The sequence below is a fragment of the Apodemus sylvaticus genome, chromosome 10 (assembly GCF_947179515.1).
Source record: "Apodemus sylvaticus chromosome 10, mApoSyl1.1, whole genome shotgun sequence".
NCBI classification, from domain to species: domain Eukaryota; kingdom Metazoa; phylum Chordata; class Mammalia; order Rodentia; family Muridae; genus Apodemus; species Apodemus sylvaticus.
In genome coordinates, this window is record NC_067481.1 from 99,392,501 (window position 1) to 99,407,867 (window position 15,367).

The 15,367-nt window shown below is 57.0% G+C and overlaps 2 protein-coding genes across 2 annotated transcripts in view; one reads left to right on the top strand and one right to left on the bottom strand.

Moving 5' to 3' along the window:
• Coro7 (coronin 7) overlaps positions 1-15,367 on the bottom strand; it is a 53,816-nt gene that overhangs the window by 11,678 nt on the left and 26,771 nt on the right. The gene's annotated exons all lie outside the window — the stretch shown is intronic.
• Positions 1,080-11,713, top strand: Vasn (vasorin). Its single transcript, XM_052195848.1, has 2 exons — positions 1,080-1,276; positions 9,064-11,713. The coding sequence occupies exon 2, from the start codon at positions 9,073-9,075 to the stop codon at positions 11,080-11,082; it is 2,010 nt and encodes a 669-aa protein (XP_052051808.1). The 5' UTR covers positions 1,080-1,276; positions 9,064-9,072; the 3' UTR covers positions 11,083-11,713.

A 15,367-nucleotide genomic window follows, 5' to 3' on the forward strand; every position in this document is an offset into this window, starting at 1 on the left:
TTTGAAGTTTCAAACATGTCACCCAGGCCAAACGGAACACCTGGGGTCAGTCCTGCCCAGGAGTGTGGGGATGTGGGTGCTCTGCGTTTACAACACAAGTGCATTCTGGGGAGGGAATGCTTGACTCCTGATAAGCAGCCCCAGACCAGACAAGCCACCAGTTAATATGCCCCAGACAAGGCCTTCGCCACAGACCCGGCAGAAAAGGGATATGATGGTGAAATCCGGGAGCTGAGCTAGGTCCCCAAAGGCCCTGAGGCATGACTCTAACCACAGACCACGGAGTGGGGGTAGAGGATGACCATTTTCCTGGAATCCTGCAAAGCAGGGGATTTTTCTGAACCAGCCCCTGGCACAGCACCCTCCTGCTTAGCCAAGGGCTGCTGTCAACAAACACCTAGGCCCCTCCTACTGTTGATGAAGTCCCCAATCCTGCCTCCCACCCAGGTGCATTCTAGTCTAGAAGTTTCTGGTAACTGTAGGGGCTTGAGCAGACATCTGTTCCTAGGTCCCAGTCTCTCATTTAAAGCTGGGGAAGTGACCAAGATGTTGTCACAGCTACAAAGATCTCAAATCCAGCATTAAGAGATTTTTATATAAGAGGCTCTTGGAAGCACTTCGTGTGGCCTTTCTAGCTTTTGAAATTGGAATTAGCTACCAACAACAACACATTGTGAGTTTACGCCTAAAAAATCTAGCTTTGTATGAAAAAATCCTCAGTTTTGGCAGACTGGGCTGGTCATGAGGGCTCAGCCCTCATCCCTGCTGGCCCCAACAATCTACCTTTGCTTCTCCAGATCTTCACTAACCCTAATGTCTACTTCTTGAATTTGTGTCACTAGGGATTCTTCAGTTAAAAATCAGGAACCTGTCCAAATGTCGCACAGCAAAAGACAGACTTAAGCCAACCTAATAAAATCTCTCCTCACTGGGATCTGGGGGTATCAGGGTGCTGCAGACTAGGCCTGCTTAGTGCAATGACCCATTCCGCGGAGGCGGGTGTGAGTAGGCTTGGTCAAACCCCGCCTAAGCCAATTGGAGGAAGCCCCGCCCTCGGTAGAGATGGTCCCACCCACTTCTACATCTTAAGCAGAGACCAGCCTCCTACGAGTCAACTTCGGAGCCAGAGCCGGAGCCGGGGCTGGGAGACCGGGACGCAGCAGCCTCCGGATCCCGGGACCCCGGACCTCTCAGGACCGGCCGGAGGCGAAGGACTGAGGCCCCATTGAGGCCTTGGGCCGCACCGCCCGGCTCCCTCGGCCACGGTCGTCTCCCGGTGAGTGTCTAGGGGCTAGGGCGGGCGGGGGCGACAGGCGAGCTGATAGCACTGGAACAGCACACTAGCACGTTCTCCGTTCTCCAGTGGGACTGCTACTGCGGGAGCGAGGGGCTGATCCCCGCCTCGGGCGGTTACCTGGGTGGGCACGTCCTGCGGCACCCCCGTTCCTGGGTAGGTTCAGGGGCCTCCGTTGACCCTCGGGAGAGCCAGGGCGTGCGTTTGTACATGGCTCACCTACCCGTGAGGCTCTGAGTAGACAAAATAAACACCCCCTCCCTTGCTTCCTCCTCCCACGACTGGGCCCTCTGGCGTGACCAGTTTTATGAATCAACCCTCTTTTAGAGGACGGCCCAGCCGTAGTTTGGTTACTTTTCCCTCATGGGGTCAGACAGTCTGGTGCCCTTGTGCAGAATGGTTGCTTGGGGCCCTCAGGGCCTTGCCACACATGGTAGAACTGGGGCCCACGAATGCGCCGGCAGGCCTGGGGAGGATCGGGAATGGGGAGGTTGATAGGTGTGCCCCCAAGTGAGGGATGAACTGGGGCTAACCAGAATCTTCAGTGCTCTAGTATCACAGCATCTCATCTCCACCAGTAAATGGGCTTTGCCTGGGCTGCAGACCCAATGGCCTATAGCCAGTCTAGTCCTTTGTGTTCCTGAGCTTGCGGCTGTGGGGCCAGAGGACTGCTTAGGTTCCTTGTGGTCACTGGCAGGCCAGCTGATTGGTGCCAACCACACTACCTCACCCCCATTCGTTAACGATTACCACACCAGGGTCACTGACTGCTTCCAACCATTGGATCCCACTAGCAGCCTCTGCAGTGGCAGTAGAAACCCAAGGTTCAGGAGTTCCCTTGCTAGCTTTCTGCATTAATAGTAGGTGATGCTCCAGGGAGAGGCACCAAGAGAACCTTCTTCCCTATCTGGGTCAAGAGTTCCTAGGGGAGAGGGTCTGGCTAAAAGGTAAAAAGGTCCCTTCCCCCCAGGCTGGATTTCTGTTGCTAGGAGAGCACAGCCGTGGGTGGGCTGGAGCCTTCTGAGGGGCTACATTGGTATGGGCAGTGAGGACCAGTATGGACCCAGCTGTCAGCATAGCCCTGGAGAGCTGGGGCAGGCAGATGGGGGATGGGAGGGTAGTCCCTAGAGTTTACTGTCCTCTCCCAGGGGAATCAGCCCCCGGGGAACTTCTGTAAACAGAGTGTCAGAGGCAGGAAGAGGGCTCTGGTAATGAGCAGCCCAGCTGGATTCCCTCCAGACCATTATCTAGCATCTCCCATCCAGAGAGGAAAGGACCCAGGAGCACGAGTGCCAGCCCAGGGTGGGGAGGCAGGCGCTGCTTGTCCCCAACTTGCCAAGCCTCAGCGCTGCCCACCAGAACAGCCACCTGAGGTCTGTGGGTAAAGAGGGCGCTAGGTGGACGGCTACTGTGGCAGTGTTTGGAGACCACCCTCTGGAAGTGGTGGGACGAGAGAGCTCTCAGACAGTCGCTGCAGGACTTACGCTTTCCTGAGCAAGTCCCCTCCGGCAGATAGCCCTGGAGAGATAACCAGGCAGGCAGACACACACTCAGGTACACACACACACACACACACACACACACACGTCACTGCCATCAGCCTGGGTTAGTTAGGATAAGTACTAGAGAAGAGCCAGGATTTTTGTGGCTTGGTTCATCTGGAGCCCCAGGAAAGTAGGGCTTCATTTAGCACCAGGAAGTGGTTCCTACCTCACCCCCCCACACACACACACACAGTTCTCTTGGGTAAGTGCCTAAAGTCATTTTTGACCACTGGCAGGTCCTAATCTTGTGTGAGGGGATCAGTCACCCTCGACAGAGCTCCCTTAGAGCCCCTCCCAGAGCTGTGGAACCCAAGGTCCTTGTGTTGCCAAGAAAACCAGCTCCCCTCACTGCTATGGAATTTGTGTGTGCTTTTGAGGAGGGAGAGGTGTATACGCACGCACACACACAGCAGCAGAGGCACGCGCGCGCGCGCACACACAAATACACATACATACACACACTCACGCACACGCGAGCGCACACGTAGGAGTGTGGCCCAGAGGGTGTGTGTGTACACGTGACTGCAGCAGGCCAGTAGGGGTGCTCTGGCATCCGTGGGGAGGACTGGCCCTCCTTCCTTTTATCAGTTTCCACATTCCAGAGTCAGCCGGGCTGCTTTCCCCAACCCCTCAGCCTGCTGTCCAGGCAGCAGGCCTCCCCCGCTTTTCCTCATTCCAGTCTCCCTGGGTGTGAGGAGGCTTCTTCAGGCCACCTCAGTTTGGGAGGGGGTTGGCTGGGGGAAGGCAGAAGGCCAGTTCTTCTTTAAGGTTGGGGACACTCCCCCCTTTTCCCTAACTCCTCCTGGGGAATGCAATAAGACTCTGACATTCCTGGAGGCTGCCGAGGAGATTTCATTAAGGAGAGAGCTGACTTGCAGCGAGGGAGCTGGGTGGGTTGAGGGCCTTGCTGGCCTTCCACCCCAGCCACTGGTCAATCGTGAAAACTGTGGGGGCACAGTTGAGGTTCAGTGACCAGTTCATAGACCCCAGAAGGGGCCTCTGTGTCATACAATGACTGAGGGTTCATCTAAGACTGCTGAGTGACTTGTAGGACAGTGGTGTGGTGAATGTGAACAGGAAAAAGGCCCCTCTGTGGACAGTCCCTTCTCAGACTCCTGTACCTGGGAAGCTAGGAGTGGACAGCCTTCTGTGGTGACTAAGGTGTTCTGGAAGGCTCAGGGTTAATTGCAGGGTTAATGCTCATTCAGTGGATGCCAGGCCCTGGGCAGGGACAGGACAGTAGGTGGCTGAGCCCCAGGAGCACCACACCTGCCACGCGTGCGTGCTGACAATGTCGTTCTCCTAGCCCACGTCTAGTTGGGCTACAGCCACCACATAACTCCTGGGGCCACAGGTGTTCTTGCCCAACAGGTGGCACCTCTCTTAAGATGGCACAACCTTCCACCCCAAGGGTTCACTCAAGCCAGAGACTGATCTTAGTCACTGATCTATCTACCTTGGCTGACAGGTCTGACAGCAGCCAGGTCACCCACAGAGCCACTGAAGACACCCACCTAGGTGGGGACAGGGCCACCTTGGCCACACCTACTCCACGTCCCAGAATCCTTTCCTGGACAAACACAGCAGTTGACCAACGTCCTCCTGGTCCTTTTGGCAGTCCCTCTAGCTGTGCAAAAGACCCAACAGAGGACTTTACTCAAAGTATAGCTGCGTGGCTCCCTCCAGCAGGAATGACTAAAACGACGGTAGACAAAGCCTAGGAAATCGAGGCTTTAAGAGAGCTTCCTAGGTGATCCACCCCTACAGCTCAGATATGAAAGCCCTTGAGTCAGTTAGAGGCAGAGATAGAGGCCAACACAGGGTAGGGAGTTGGGGTGAGATCACAAAGCAGAATGAACAGAACTGGCTTGGGATCCCCTGACTTAATTACAGTCTGGGCTCTGCCTCCTTTTCTGGAATTCTGTTTGAAAACCTATAATAGAGACCCTCAACTCATCTTCCCTGTTGGGCACGGGACTGCTGTGTTTCTAGAGAGGCGAGCTGGGATGGACCAGACCAGAGCCCAGAACTGCCTCGGACACGTCAGCGAGACTGGAGCCAGCCATTCTGGCTGCCGGCACAATCCCGCCTGCAGGAGGGGGTGGGGGTGCTGGCAGCCTCCTGGGGCTGGGCTGCTGCCAGGCTTGGCAAGCAGAGTAGCGCCCATTCAGTCCAGCACCAGGAGACAGAGGCGTGGAGCCCAGCGCCGAGAGGCAGGCCTTGCAGACCCCATCTGTACCTAGCTTGAAGAAGTGTGCAAAGAGGGAGTGGGCTCTCAACTGTCCTCTCCACCTCAAAGGGCACACGGCCTGCCCCAGCCTCAGGGAGAAGCACCAGCTCTAGGGCTGATGTGTTCGCCAAATGCCTGGGTCCTACCCCACCCACTCTCCCGTCCCTGCCTGACCTCAGGCGCGTGTATGGGTGGATGCCCTCAAGTGTGTCACACACGTGGGTGTGGAGGGCACCCTGGGATGACCAATACTCTTGGCTGACCTTACTCACAGATCCCCTGCTGGATGGAGATCATGTGCTTCAGGAGGCTGGGCCAAAGGACAGCTTACCCCCACATTCCTTTACAAAACTAAGGACCACACCCCCATTTTCCTATTGCCTTAAGAGTAAAGGGGTGCCTAGTCATGCAGCCTTGGCCTGGACCCAGGGGGCTCTAGTTAGCATGAAGGTGGTACAGTCTCCACAGTGGATCCTGCTTGTGAGGAAGGCAGAGACCCTGGCTGATAGGCAATGCCTTCAGTAGCTGATGGTGACTGACCATCTGGCAAGTGCTCTAGGGAGCAGGTGCTATGACTGCTTCCAGTGGGTGCTGAGGCGGGGCCTGAGAGAGCCAGGCCTTCCGCTGTGGTAGAGTCAGGCCATCCTGGGTGAGGACTCCAAGCAGAGGCAGCCTGACCCTTCCTAGATGTTGCCCTCCTGACCCCTAAAGCCAGAGGCTGCTCCAGAACTCTCCCCACAACTTTTACAAAGGGAATGGTCACTCTGTAGCTCCACAAGGATCAGATATCAAAGCAAGAGCGGTGGTTCAGTCAAGTCCACCGTAATCAGCTGACAGCACGCAACGGCAGAGAAGCTACCTGCCCCCGCCTGTTCCTGCAGCAGGCACAAGGACCCAGATCCCAGACAAGCTCAGTGTCCTTCAGAACTTATTAAAAGAACTCCTTGTTTGAGGCTGGAGAGATGGCTCAGCGGCTGAGAGCACAGGCTGCTCTTCCAGGGGACCTGGGTTTGGTTTCCCGGACTCACAGGAGACGCACAACCACCTCTTCCACTCCAGTTCCAGGGAATCCAACAACCTCTCTGGCTTCCACAGGCACTGTACACACACACACACACACACATGCACGCACACACTCAGGCAAAATGACAAAACAACCTTACACTTTAAAGAATGAACTCCCTGTTTAAAATCAACACCAAAAAAAAAAAAAAAAAAAAAAAAAAAAGTCCTTAACAGCTTAACAGCTTTGTAGGTGAAAGATGAGAAGGGACAACTCAGGCTGGGCATTGGTGATGCACACCTTTACTCCCAGTACTTCAGAGGTGGAGGCAGGAGGATCTCTGTGGGTTGATGATCAGCCTAGTCTATGGAGAAGGTTCCAGGACACCCAACCTGAGGTCAGGCCTTTCTGTTGCTGCTTCCCACCGTGGTCAGTCTGCCCACGCTGTTTCCAGAGCCATGGCAGAGCTCCCCAGATGACAGACAATAGCTTTCAAACTGGAGTTTTCCAAGGCTCTAGCCCCACCTTTTGCCTCAGTCGCCCCTTGCTGGGAAGGGTGAAGCCAGGGATCATGCAAAGAAACTGAGCATGGTCCTTGGAGGAATGGAACTGGATTAGCTATCACTTGTCGGGTCTTCCTGGCCTCAAACCCTGGTCACCTCTGATCTAACTCAGCTCTCCTACCAATCTGTATGGATGGTCCATAGCTCACAGCCCTTAGCCTGGCGGCCATCCCATGGTCAGCCATTCCTGCACATTCCTTTTCCCGCCGTGCACAGCAAGGAGCACCTCCTCAGCCCCACAGCTCTGAGATGGTGAGGACATACGGAAGAGAGTCAAGTGCTAAGCTGACGCTCCCAATTGAGGCCTCACAGCTTGGTCAACTGACTACGGGGCCACCCACCTGAAATGAGCTCTTACGAATCAGCAGTGTGGCTGGGCTAGCCACGTGCAGGGTCCCCTCCTTGGCCTGGCCGCACTGAGAAGACTGAGTCGGGGGAGGTCTCTCACCCCTCGTGTGCATAGAGGTCATCTGAAGCCCATATCTGGAAGCCAGGCCAAACAGGCTACCCTCTGAGTTAAGGAGAATAGAAATGGCCCTGTGGGGTAAGGGGGCTGGGTGTGGCAAACAGGTTTAGAGCCCCACGGTGCTGGTAGATCAGGGACACTCGAGGCCTCAAGGCTCTGGTACTTGTCTCAGCTGACTCTCAGTAGGAGCCCCTCGGCAGAGAAGCACAGTGCGGGCTCTGCAGGTCAAGGAGCAAAGGTGGGCAGGGCCTCTGCCTAAGGAAGTTATGAGCTGTCTACAGAGCAGGCCCGGTGGGGAAGGCTCCAAGGTGTTCCCCACTGAGGGCTGCTTTGTAGCTCCAGAGTAAGAGAAGGGCCTTTAGGGGTCCCAAGGGGGAAGGTCCCTTCCCTGACAAAGGGATACTGCAGGGAGTAGCCTAGCCTGTGGGCCTAACCTGGGCAACAGAGTCTGTTCTTTCACTTAGAGCTGGCGTAGGGCCCCAGGCAGCTCATTCACCTGTCCTGGGACCCAGTTTGTCTGCCTTCTTCCCTTTCACACCGGAGGCCCTTGTGCTTTGGAAAAGGGGAACCCACAGATGGGATAGTGGTAAAGGCAGACTGGGTGGGGGTCTTGTTACCTGTTGTGGCCACACGTGGGGGAAGGGAGGCCCCAGCTCTAGCACAAAAGGCCGTTGTGTGAACAGCAGGTGCCTGGAACTGGAGGGGATTGTCAGTCATTAGGGGACTGCCTGCCTCAGGGCAGGCTCACATACCAGCAAGGCCCAGGCCTCTGGGGCACCCAGAGTGAGGACTGTGCCTGGGTGCTACCCTCAGGCTGTCCTGGGAGCAGGATAAGAGCGGAGCCCCACCTTTGATGTGTTTGGATAGGGCCTGGCCCGGTCGGTCCCAGGGGCAGACCCTCTCACACTGGCTAGCCTCAAGCTCTGGGCTCCGGCTCAAAAGCTTCAAAAGCCCTGTCTCTGCTACTCTGGAGTGACAAACTCCATCTCAGTTGGCTGCTGAGGGCCGAGGCAGCCGCGTGCTGCGCAAGCACTGGCATGTGGGAAGGACGGGCCACTGTCACTTCTGGGGGACAATGCTGCTTATTGTTCTATGGTCTAGCCCACAGCAGAACCTCCGAAAACTATCTGAGAATTAGCCTGATATCCTTGTCCGGCCTAGCACTGTTACAGGTCACCACCATTCACGGTGAGGATGATGCCCTTTCCTTCACCTGAGCCACAGGGTTCCTCATCTTTAGTTTCGTGCCTTGATGATAGGGGGAAGAAAAGGAGCCACCCCTCTCCCCAGACAGGGCACCTGCCAAGTGAGGACCGCCAGCCAGCCTTCACCCCTCCTCTAAGAACCTCATCTCTGGCCACATCCTGGCGGCCCACAGCCCCCATCCTGGGCAGGTCTGACAGCACGAGTGGAAAAACACAGATCCCATGGTTTCCATGTGAAGTTTTCCTGCTGCGGTCTCTCCTCCCTCAGAGGAGGAGGGGACGCAAGAGTGTGTTGCAGGGGCCGGCGGCCTCAACAGTCGGCTTCTCTGCTTACGCGCCTGGGCCAACTGCCCATCCTGTCTCTCCAGATTCTAGAGGGAGGGGCCTCAGGACCCACAATTCTCCTTCCCTGTCCATGCAGCCAGCTAGAGGGACTGGTCTTGGCTGGGGCAAGGAGGTCTGGGTTCGAGACAGGGAAGTTGTTGTCACTGAGCTGTTGCCAGTGGCTGTCGGTCCTTAGGTTAGCTAGCCTCCGCCTGTATCAGCCTGCTGCATGCTCATTCACGACAACCAACACCATAGTGGTATGATCACATAGAGAAGGGGTTACAGAGATGGCCCAGAAACCAGCCAAGGACACTAGGGGCCTGACTCACAAATTCTGGGCTCCGGTGCATCTGAGGGTGGCGAATGGGGAATCTTGTTGGGCTTTCTTGATGTGGCTGCCCCTGCCCTAAAGCACAGCTCTTTGCTTGTAGGGACAGAAGATGCACGCCAGGAGCTGCCTGTCACCTCTCCTGCTGCTGCTCCTGGTGCTCCTGGGGTCTGGAGTACAGGGCTGCCCACCAGGCTGCCAGTGCAACCAGCCACAGACCGTCTTCTGCACTGCCCGTCAGGGAAGCACCGTGCCCCGAGACGTGCCACCTGACACGGTGGGCCTGTACGTCTTTGAGAACGGCATCACTACACTTGATGTGGGCTGTTTTGCTGGCCTTCCAGGCCTGCAGCTTCTGGACCTGTCACAGAACCAGATCACTAGCCTGCCCGGTGGCATCTTTCAGCCACTTGTTAACCTCAGTAACCTGGACCTGACTGCCAACAAACTGCATGAGATCTCCAATGAGACCTTCCGTGGCCTGCGACGCCTCGAACGCCTCTACCTGGGCAAGAACCGCATTCGCCACATCCAGCCGGGCGCCTTTGATGCCCTTGACCACCTCCTGGAGCTCAAGCTGCCTGACAATGAGCTTCGGGTGCTGCCCCCACTGCACCTGCCCCGCCTGCTGCTGCTCGACCTCAGCCACAACAGTATCCCAGCCCTGGAAGCCGGGATACTGGACACGGCCAACGTAGAGGCACTGCGGTTGGCTGGCCTAGGGCTGCGGCAGCTGGATGAGGGGCTTTTTGGCCGCCTTCGCAACCTCCATGACCTGGATGTTTCTGACAACCAGTTGGAGCACATGCCATCTGTGATTCAAGGCCTGCGTGGCCTGACACGCCTGCGGCTGGCTGGCAACACCCGTATTGCCCAGATACGGCCTGAGGACCTGGCCGGCCTGACCGCCCTACAGGAACTGGACGTGAGCAACCTGAGCCTGCAGGCTCTGCCCAGTGACCTTGCCAGCCTCTTTCCCCGCCTGCGCCTCCTAGCAGCTGCCCGAAACCCCTTCAACTGCCTGTGCCCCTTAAGCTGGTTTGGCCCCTGGGTGCGTGAGAGCCATCTTGTGCTGGCCAGCCCCGAGGAGACACGCTGTCACTTCCCACCCAAGAATGCTGGCCGACTGCTCCTGGATCTGGACTATGCAGATTTTGGTTGCCCAGTCACCACTACCACAGCCGCGGTACCTACCATAAGGCCTACTATCCGGGAGCCCCCGCCTCCAACTGCTAGCCAAGCTCCCACCTGGCCCAGCCTCACGGAGCCACCTACCCAGGCCTCCACGGTACCATCGACTGCCCCACCAACCCTGAGGCCTGCTCCTCAGCCCCAGGACTGCCCAGCATCCATCTGCCTGAACGGTGGTAGCTGCCGCATCGGGGCGAGGCACCACCGGGAGTGCCTGTGCCCTGAGGGCTTCATCGGCCTGTACTGTGAGAGTCCAGTGGAGCAAGGGATGAGGCCCAGCTCCGTGCCCGACACCCCACGGCCCCCGCGGCTGCTGCCTCTCAGCATTGAGCAGGTGAGCCCCACCTCCCTGCGGGTGAAGCTGCAGCGTTACTTGCAAGGCAACACGGTGCAGCTACGGAGCCTCCGGCTCACCTATCGCAACCTGTCTGGCCCTGATAAACGGCTGGTGACATTACGGCTGCCGGCTTCACTTGCAGAGTACACAGTCACCCAGCTGCGACCCAATGCCACCTATTCTATCTGTGTCACACCGCTGGGAGCTGGGCGGACGCCGGAAGGTGAGGAGGCCTGTGGGGAGGCCAACACTCCCCAGGCAGTCCGCTCTAACCATGCTCCTGTCACCCAGGCCCGTGAGGGCAACCTGCCACTCCTCATTGCGCCTGCCCTGGCTGCTGTGCTTCTGGCTGTGTTGGCAGCTGCGGGGGCGGCCTACTGTGTGCGGCGGGCACGGGCCACTTCTACGGCTCAGGACAAAGGGCAGGTGGGACCAGGGACTGGGCCCCTGGAACTAGAAGGGGTGAAAGCCCCCTTGGAGCCAGGCTCAAAGGCAACAGAGGGAGGTGGGGAGGCCCTGTCAGGTGGCCCTGAATGTGAGGTGCCTCTCATGGGCTACCCAGGGCCCAGCCTCCCTGCTAAGCACTACATTTAGGCAGGTGAGAAAGAGCAGCCAGGGGGCCAGACTTCCAGTCACCACCCTCCTGCTGCCACAGAAGGAAGTTCTCTGTGCATGATGCGCCACAGTGCACGTGCGTGATGGCACCGTGCAGTGTGCATGCGCGATGGCTCCGTGGGCCCCTCTCTGGGCTGGGTCTCGTCTGTAAGCTGCTACAGCCCAGATGGACTCTGCCGGCCGCCAGTGCATCCAGTACAGCGCCCGCTGTCTTGTGCAGTGTGCAACCCTGGGATGTGAGCCCCGCCATGTGCTGGCAACATGGCTTGGCACGTTGGGCCCCCCGAGCCACGGAGCCTGGTACCCAGTGAAGGAAGCCCCCAGAAATAGTGGGTGGGAAGGCACCAGGGCCGTGGCCGGCCTTGGCCCCGAAAGTGCAGGCACACTTGAAACTGGAAGGAAGGTGCTCTGGGCACGCGTGGATTTGCTTCTATTGTTTTGTTTTTTCTAATGTATTTATAAAAGATCTTTTCCCATTTATGCTGGGAAAGTGGTTTTCAAACTCAGTGACAAGGACTTTGAATTTTTGTTTGTTTGTTTTTTTTTAAGACTATTGATGATATGAAGGCATTTTGTAAGAAAATAAAAAAAATAAAGTAAATTGCCTGTCTCTCTGGTTGGGCCTGGGGTCCATGAGATTTAAGGTCTGTGGACATGCAAGGTCACAGTGGGTCGGTGCAGGCTTAGCGGGGCTGCTGCCCGCCATCAGGATGCTCCAGCCAGGGGTCCCAGGCCATGGTAATGGTAAGGCCTTCACCTGGGCCTTACCCTAGGTTATTAAGGCGGCTTACCCTAGGCTAGGCCTAGTCTTCTGCCAACAGGAGCCACGGTGCTTAATTTATAAGGCTGGAAGGGGCTCAGAAAACACAGGACACAGAGAGCTCACATCCTCCTTGGGTGTTCTGAAAGTGAGGTCAACTATCTTCGACTAGGGAAGACAGCCTGGAGCTTCCTCATTCTAGAGCCCAATAATGGCTGACCCTGGGACCAGGTGGCTTCCAGACTGAACCAGAGTCTTGGGCTGGCCAGGTGTGTGTGGCCCTGGCTCCTTCCTGCTGTCTACACTGCTCAGGCACAGGCCTAGCAGTAATGAAGGGCAGTGCTGGGGGAAATGTGGATTACCAAGGCAAGAAACCAGGTGGGTGGAGAGCGGGGCCAGACAGAACATTAGCAGTAAGGACAGCGCTGAAGGGCTGCCTGGCTTGCAGATGGTGCCACGTTTGGTGGCCCTGGGTATTCCTTTACTTCCTGCTCTGGGGATGTGTCCAGCAATTCTAGAACCCCAAAGGATTGTTTCCTAGGAAGTATACAGGCTGTGGGAGCAGCAAGACTAGGTTCAAGGACAGCTGCAGCCTGGACTGGGTGTGGGCAGCTCCGAAAACCGAGGGATACACGTCATCGTTGTCTGTTACCCTTAGGGCTGAGAGAGGAGCTGGGCCCTGGCAGGGTAGAAGGGCCCAGCAAAAGCAGAAGCCAGTCACAGGCTTTGATGCCAATCATGCCTTCCTGTGGGTCATGGCCCTGGTACCAAGTCTCACCCCGAAGGGAAAGGAGGAGGCTCAGCCAGGCCTGGGGAACAGGCCCTGTGGTTTGGGGTGTTGGTGTCAGCATCAAGTCAGGCTCAGCCACATGAGGCTCTGGATTCAATTAGTGGCGGCCGAGGGCTCTGAAAGAGGGAGGAGGTGGATGATGGGTCATGTGTGGCAGTAGGTGGTAGCACTGGGCCTGGGTGGGGCCCCTTTCTACTGAGGCTGCAGTGGCGGCGGCAGCAGCCCAGGTGGATTTCCTGTAGGCCTGGGTTCTATTAGGGCGGTAGGCGTGGCGAGGCTGCCCCTTTCAGCAGCCCCATCAAAGGGGCCTTTGTGGGCCTGTGGGGCACCGCTGAAGAGTGAGCGAGCGATGGCTGCTGAGGAAATGTTTTTGCAGCAAAGCAAACCTGGCTTAGAGGACGGCAGGGTGGGGTGGCAAGACCCGGAGAAGGGGGAGGAGCCCTCCAAGAAAGATACCAGATCTGCCATGCCTGGTGGGGACCAGGCCAAGATGCCAGCCTCCACTGAAGATAATCCTGCCAGGGTGAGGCCAGATGGGCATGGGAGGCGTGTGGGCTCTTCTCACCAGGAGCACGGGTCCTGAGAGTTTCAGAAACTCACACCCCAAGCCCCACAATCTCCTTTGGGAAGAGGAGAAGCACACCCTATGCGAGACAGCAGTAACAGCTCAGCGCGCCAAGATGGACGGGGTCCTAACACCTGCTTCCTGGGCTCTGGCAAGGCGAGGGGAGCAGCCGTAGGGAGAGCTTCCACCCTCTTGCTACAAAGAGCAGGACCTGCAGTTCTCCCTCACTTCCATACCTTCTTCACAGTCACAGCACCCCAGCACACCCAGGAGCAAGGAACACGAGACAGGCCCCTCTCCTCACCTCCTGGACCGAAGCTGCTCTTTGGTGGGTGATTTGCAGAGCCTCTGCTATCATGCACACACACACACACACACACACACACACACACACACATGTTGAACCTGGGATCTGGTACACAGGAAATGCTGGGACACTGTCTGAAGGGCAGCCTGAGCCCTCCCTCCACACGGCACAAGGAAGCCTGGCAATGCTCTGCCACTCTTGGCATGGTGCAAGCATCCTTACAGACACTCTAGAAATGACAACTGAAGCACAGAGATGGGAACCATGCAAAGGCCCTGGCAGAGGTTGGTGGGGAAAGGCACGTGCCCAACCCCTGGGCCCTGTAGCTCGTGTGAGCACACACTGTTCCGCCTAAACTAAGATGGAAACTTTCTAACAGAGAGATCAAGGGTGGCAAGGAGGCACAACTGCCAACCCCCCCCCCACACATGGCTGTGTCCAGAGTTGGCACTCTAAACTTTCCATCTTCGCACATGGGGGAGGGAGCCTTGCGGTATGCCTGGGAGGACCCGGAGCCCTACCACCTCTCTGAACAGTCTGGATACTGGTGTGTGCCAATGTCCACCAGGTTTGTGGAGGCTGGAGAGTCCCTTGCCAAGGGTGTCAGCTTGCCAGGGCATAGGCCAGAACAGGGGACAGAGGGAAGGAATGCCGGCCTGGCGGCCCATCTGGGAGTAATTTGACAAATTCCAGTCCTTGTTGGTCCTTCGAGGCTATTCTTAACTGCTGTAATTACAGGGTCAGCCCTGGCCAGTGGCACCATGGGGTCTGGGCATGGTTAACTCTTCCAGGGGCCATCCTAAGGCTAGGTAGGAGATGCCTTGTGGGGGAGGGGGTACGTGCATCACTACCACTGAGAGTGGAGCCTGATCGGCTAGAAGCAGCAGGTGAGGGATACTGACGGTGCGGGGGCCCCACAGCACCTCTGCTGGCGGCCTGCGGGAAACGGGCCGTCTGCTTGAGTATGTCTGGAAGGGAAGATGCTAGGAAGGACAGTGCCAGGCCTGGGGTGGAAAGACAGGACAAGCTCTGGCTGTGCAGCACCTCTGTGTCCTCCAGGGCAAAGCTACCTGGATGGTACCTTTTTACTGAGACCCAGCCCCTGACCCTGAATATGCCTTAGCTTTGCCTTCTTCACTCTAAATAGATATCACCAAGCCAGGCACCGGGGCGCACTCCTGTAATCCCAGCATTCAGGAGGCAGAGGTAGGTGGATCTCTGAGTTTGAGGCCAGCCTCGTCTACAGAGTGAGCTCCAGGATGGCCAGGGCTACACAGAGAAACCCTGTCTCGAAAAACAAAACAAACATCCAAGCCTCTCCCCGTCCATTAGAGGGCAGGATATGGAGTGTCTCATATCCCTGACCACACCCCATTCTTGGAGGGCCTAAGTAACCCTGCTTTCCCTGCAACCCCTGACCTCATTTGCTGCTCTTGCTTTGGGGCCTTTGAGAAGTCCTTGTCCCTCCTGATTCAGGTTCTTCGGTTCTGAAACGTTCTAGAAAGGACATGCTGGACAAGACAGCTAAGGGCAGGAAGCCTTTCCTGGATCTAGTATCCCATAGTCAATCTGCCCAGAAGGGTTTCCGGACAGCCCTTAGTCACAGCTATGGCTTCAGAGCTGGGACTGCGTCCCTCCCTCCTTCCCCTGCAGCCATGACTGACAAAGTCTTGGATCCTCTTGGGACTTCCTTCTCCTCAGCTATTCCTGACGGCCATGCAGATTGAATAGAGTGCTTATCCTAAGTGCCAGCTTGCTAGTGACTGGTTTATACGCCATTACAGACCAAGGCCATTTCTCCACAAGGCGGCTCGGCCTGCCCAGGGACCCCACCAGGCAGAG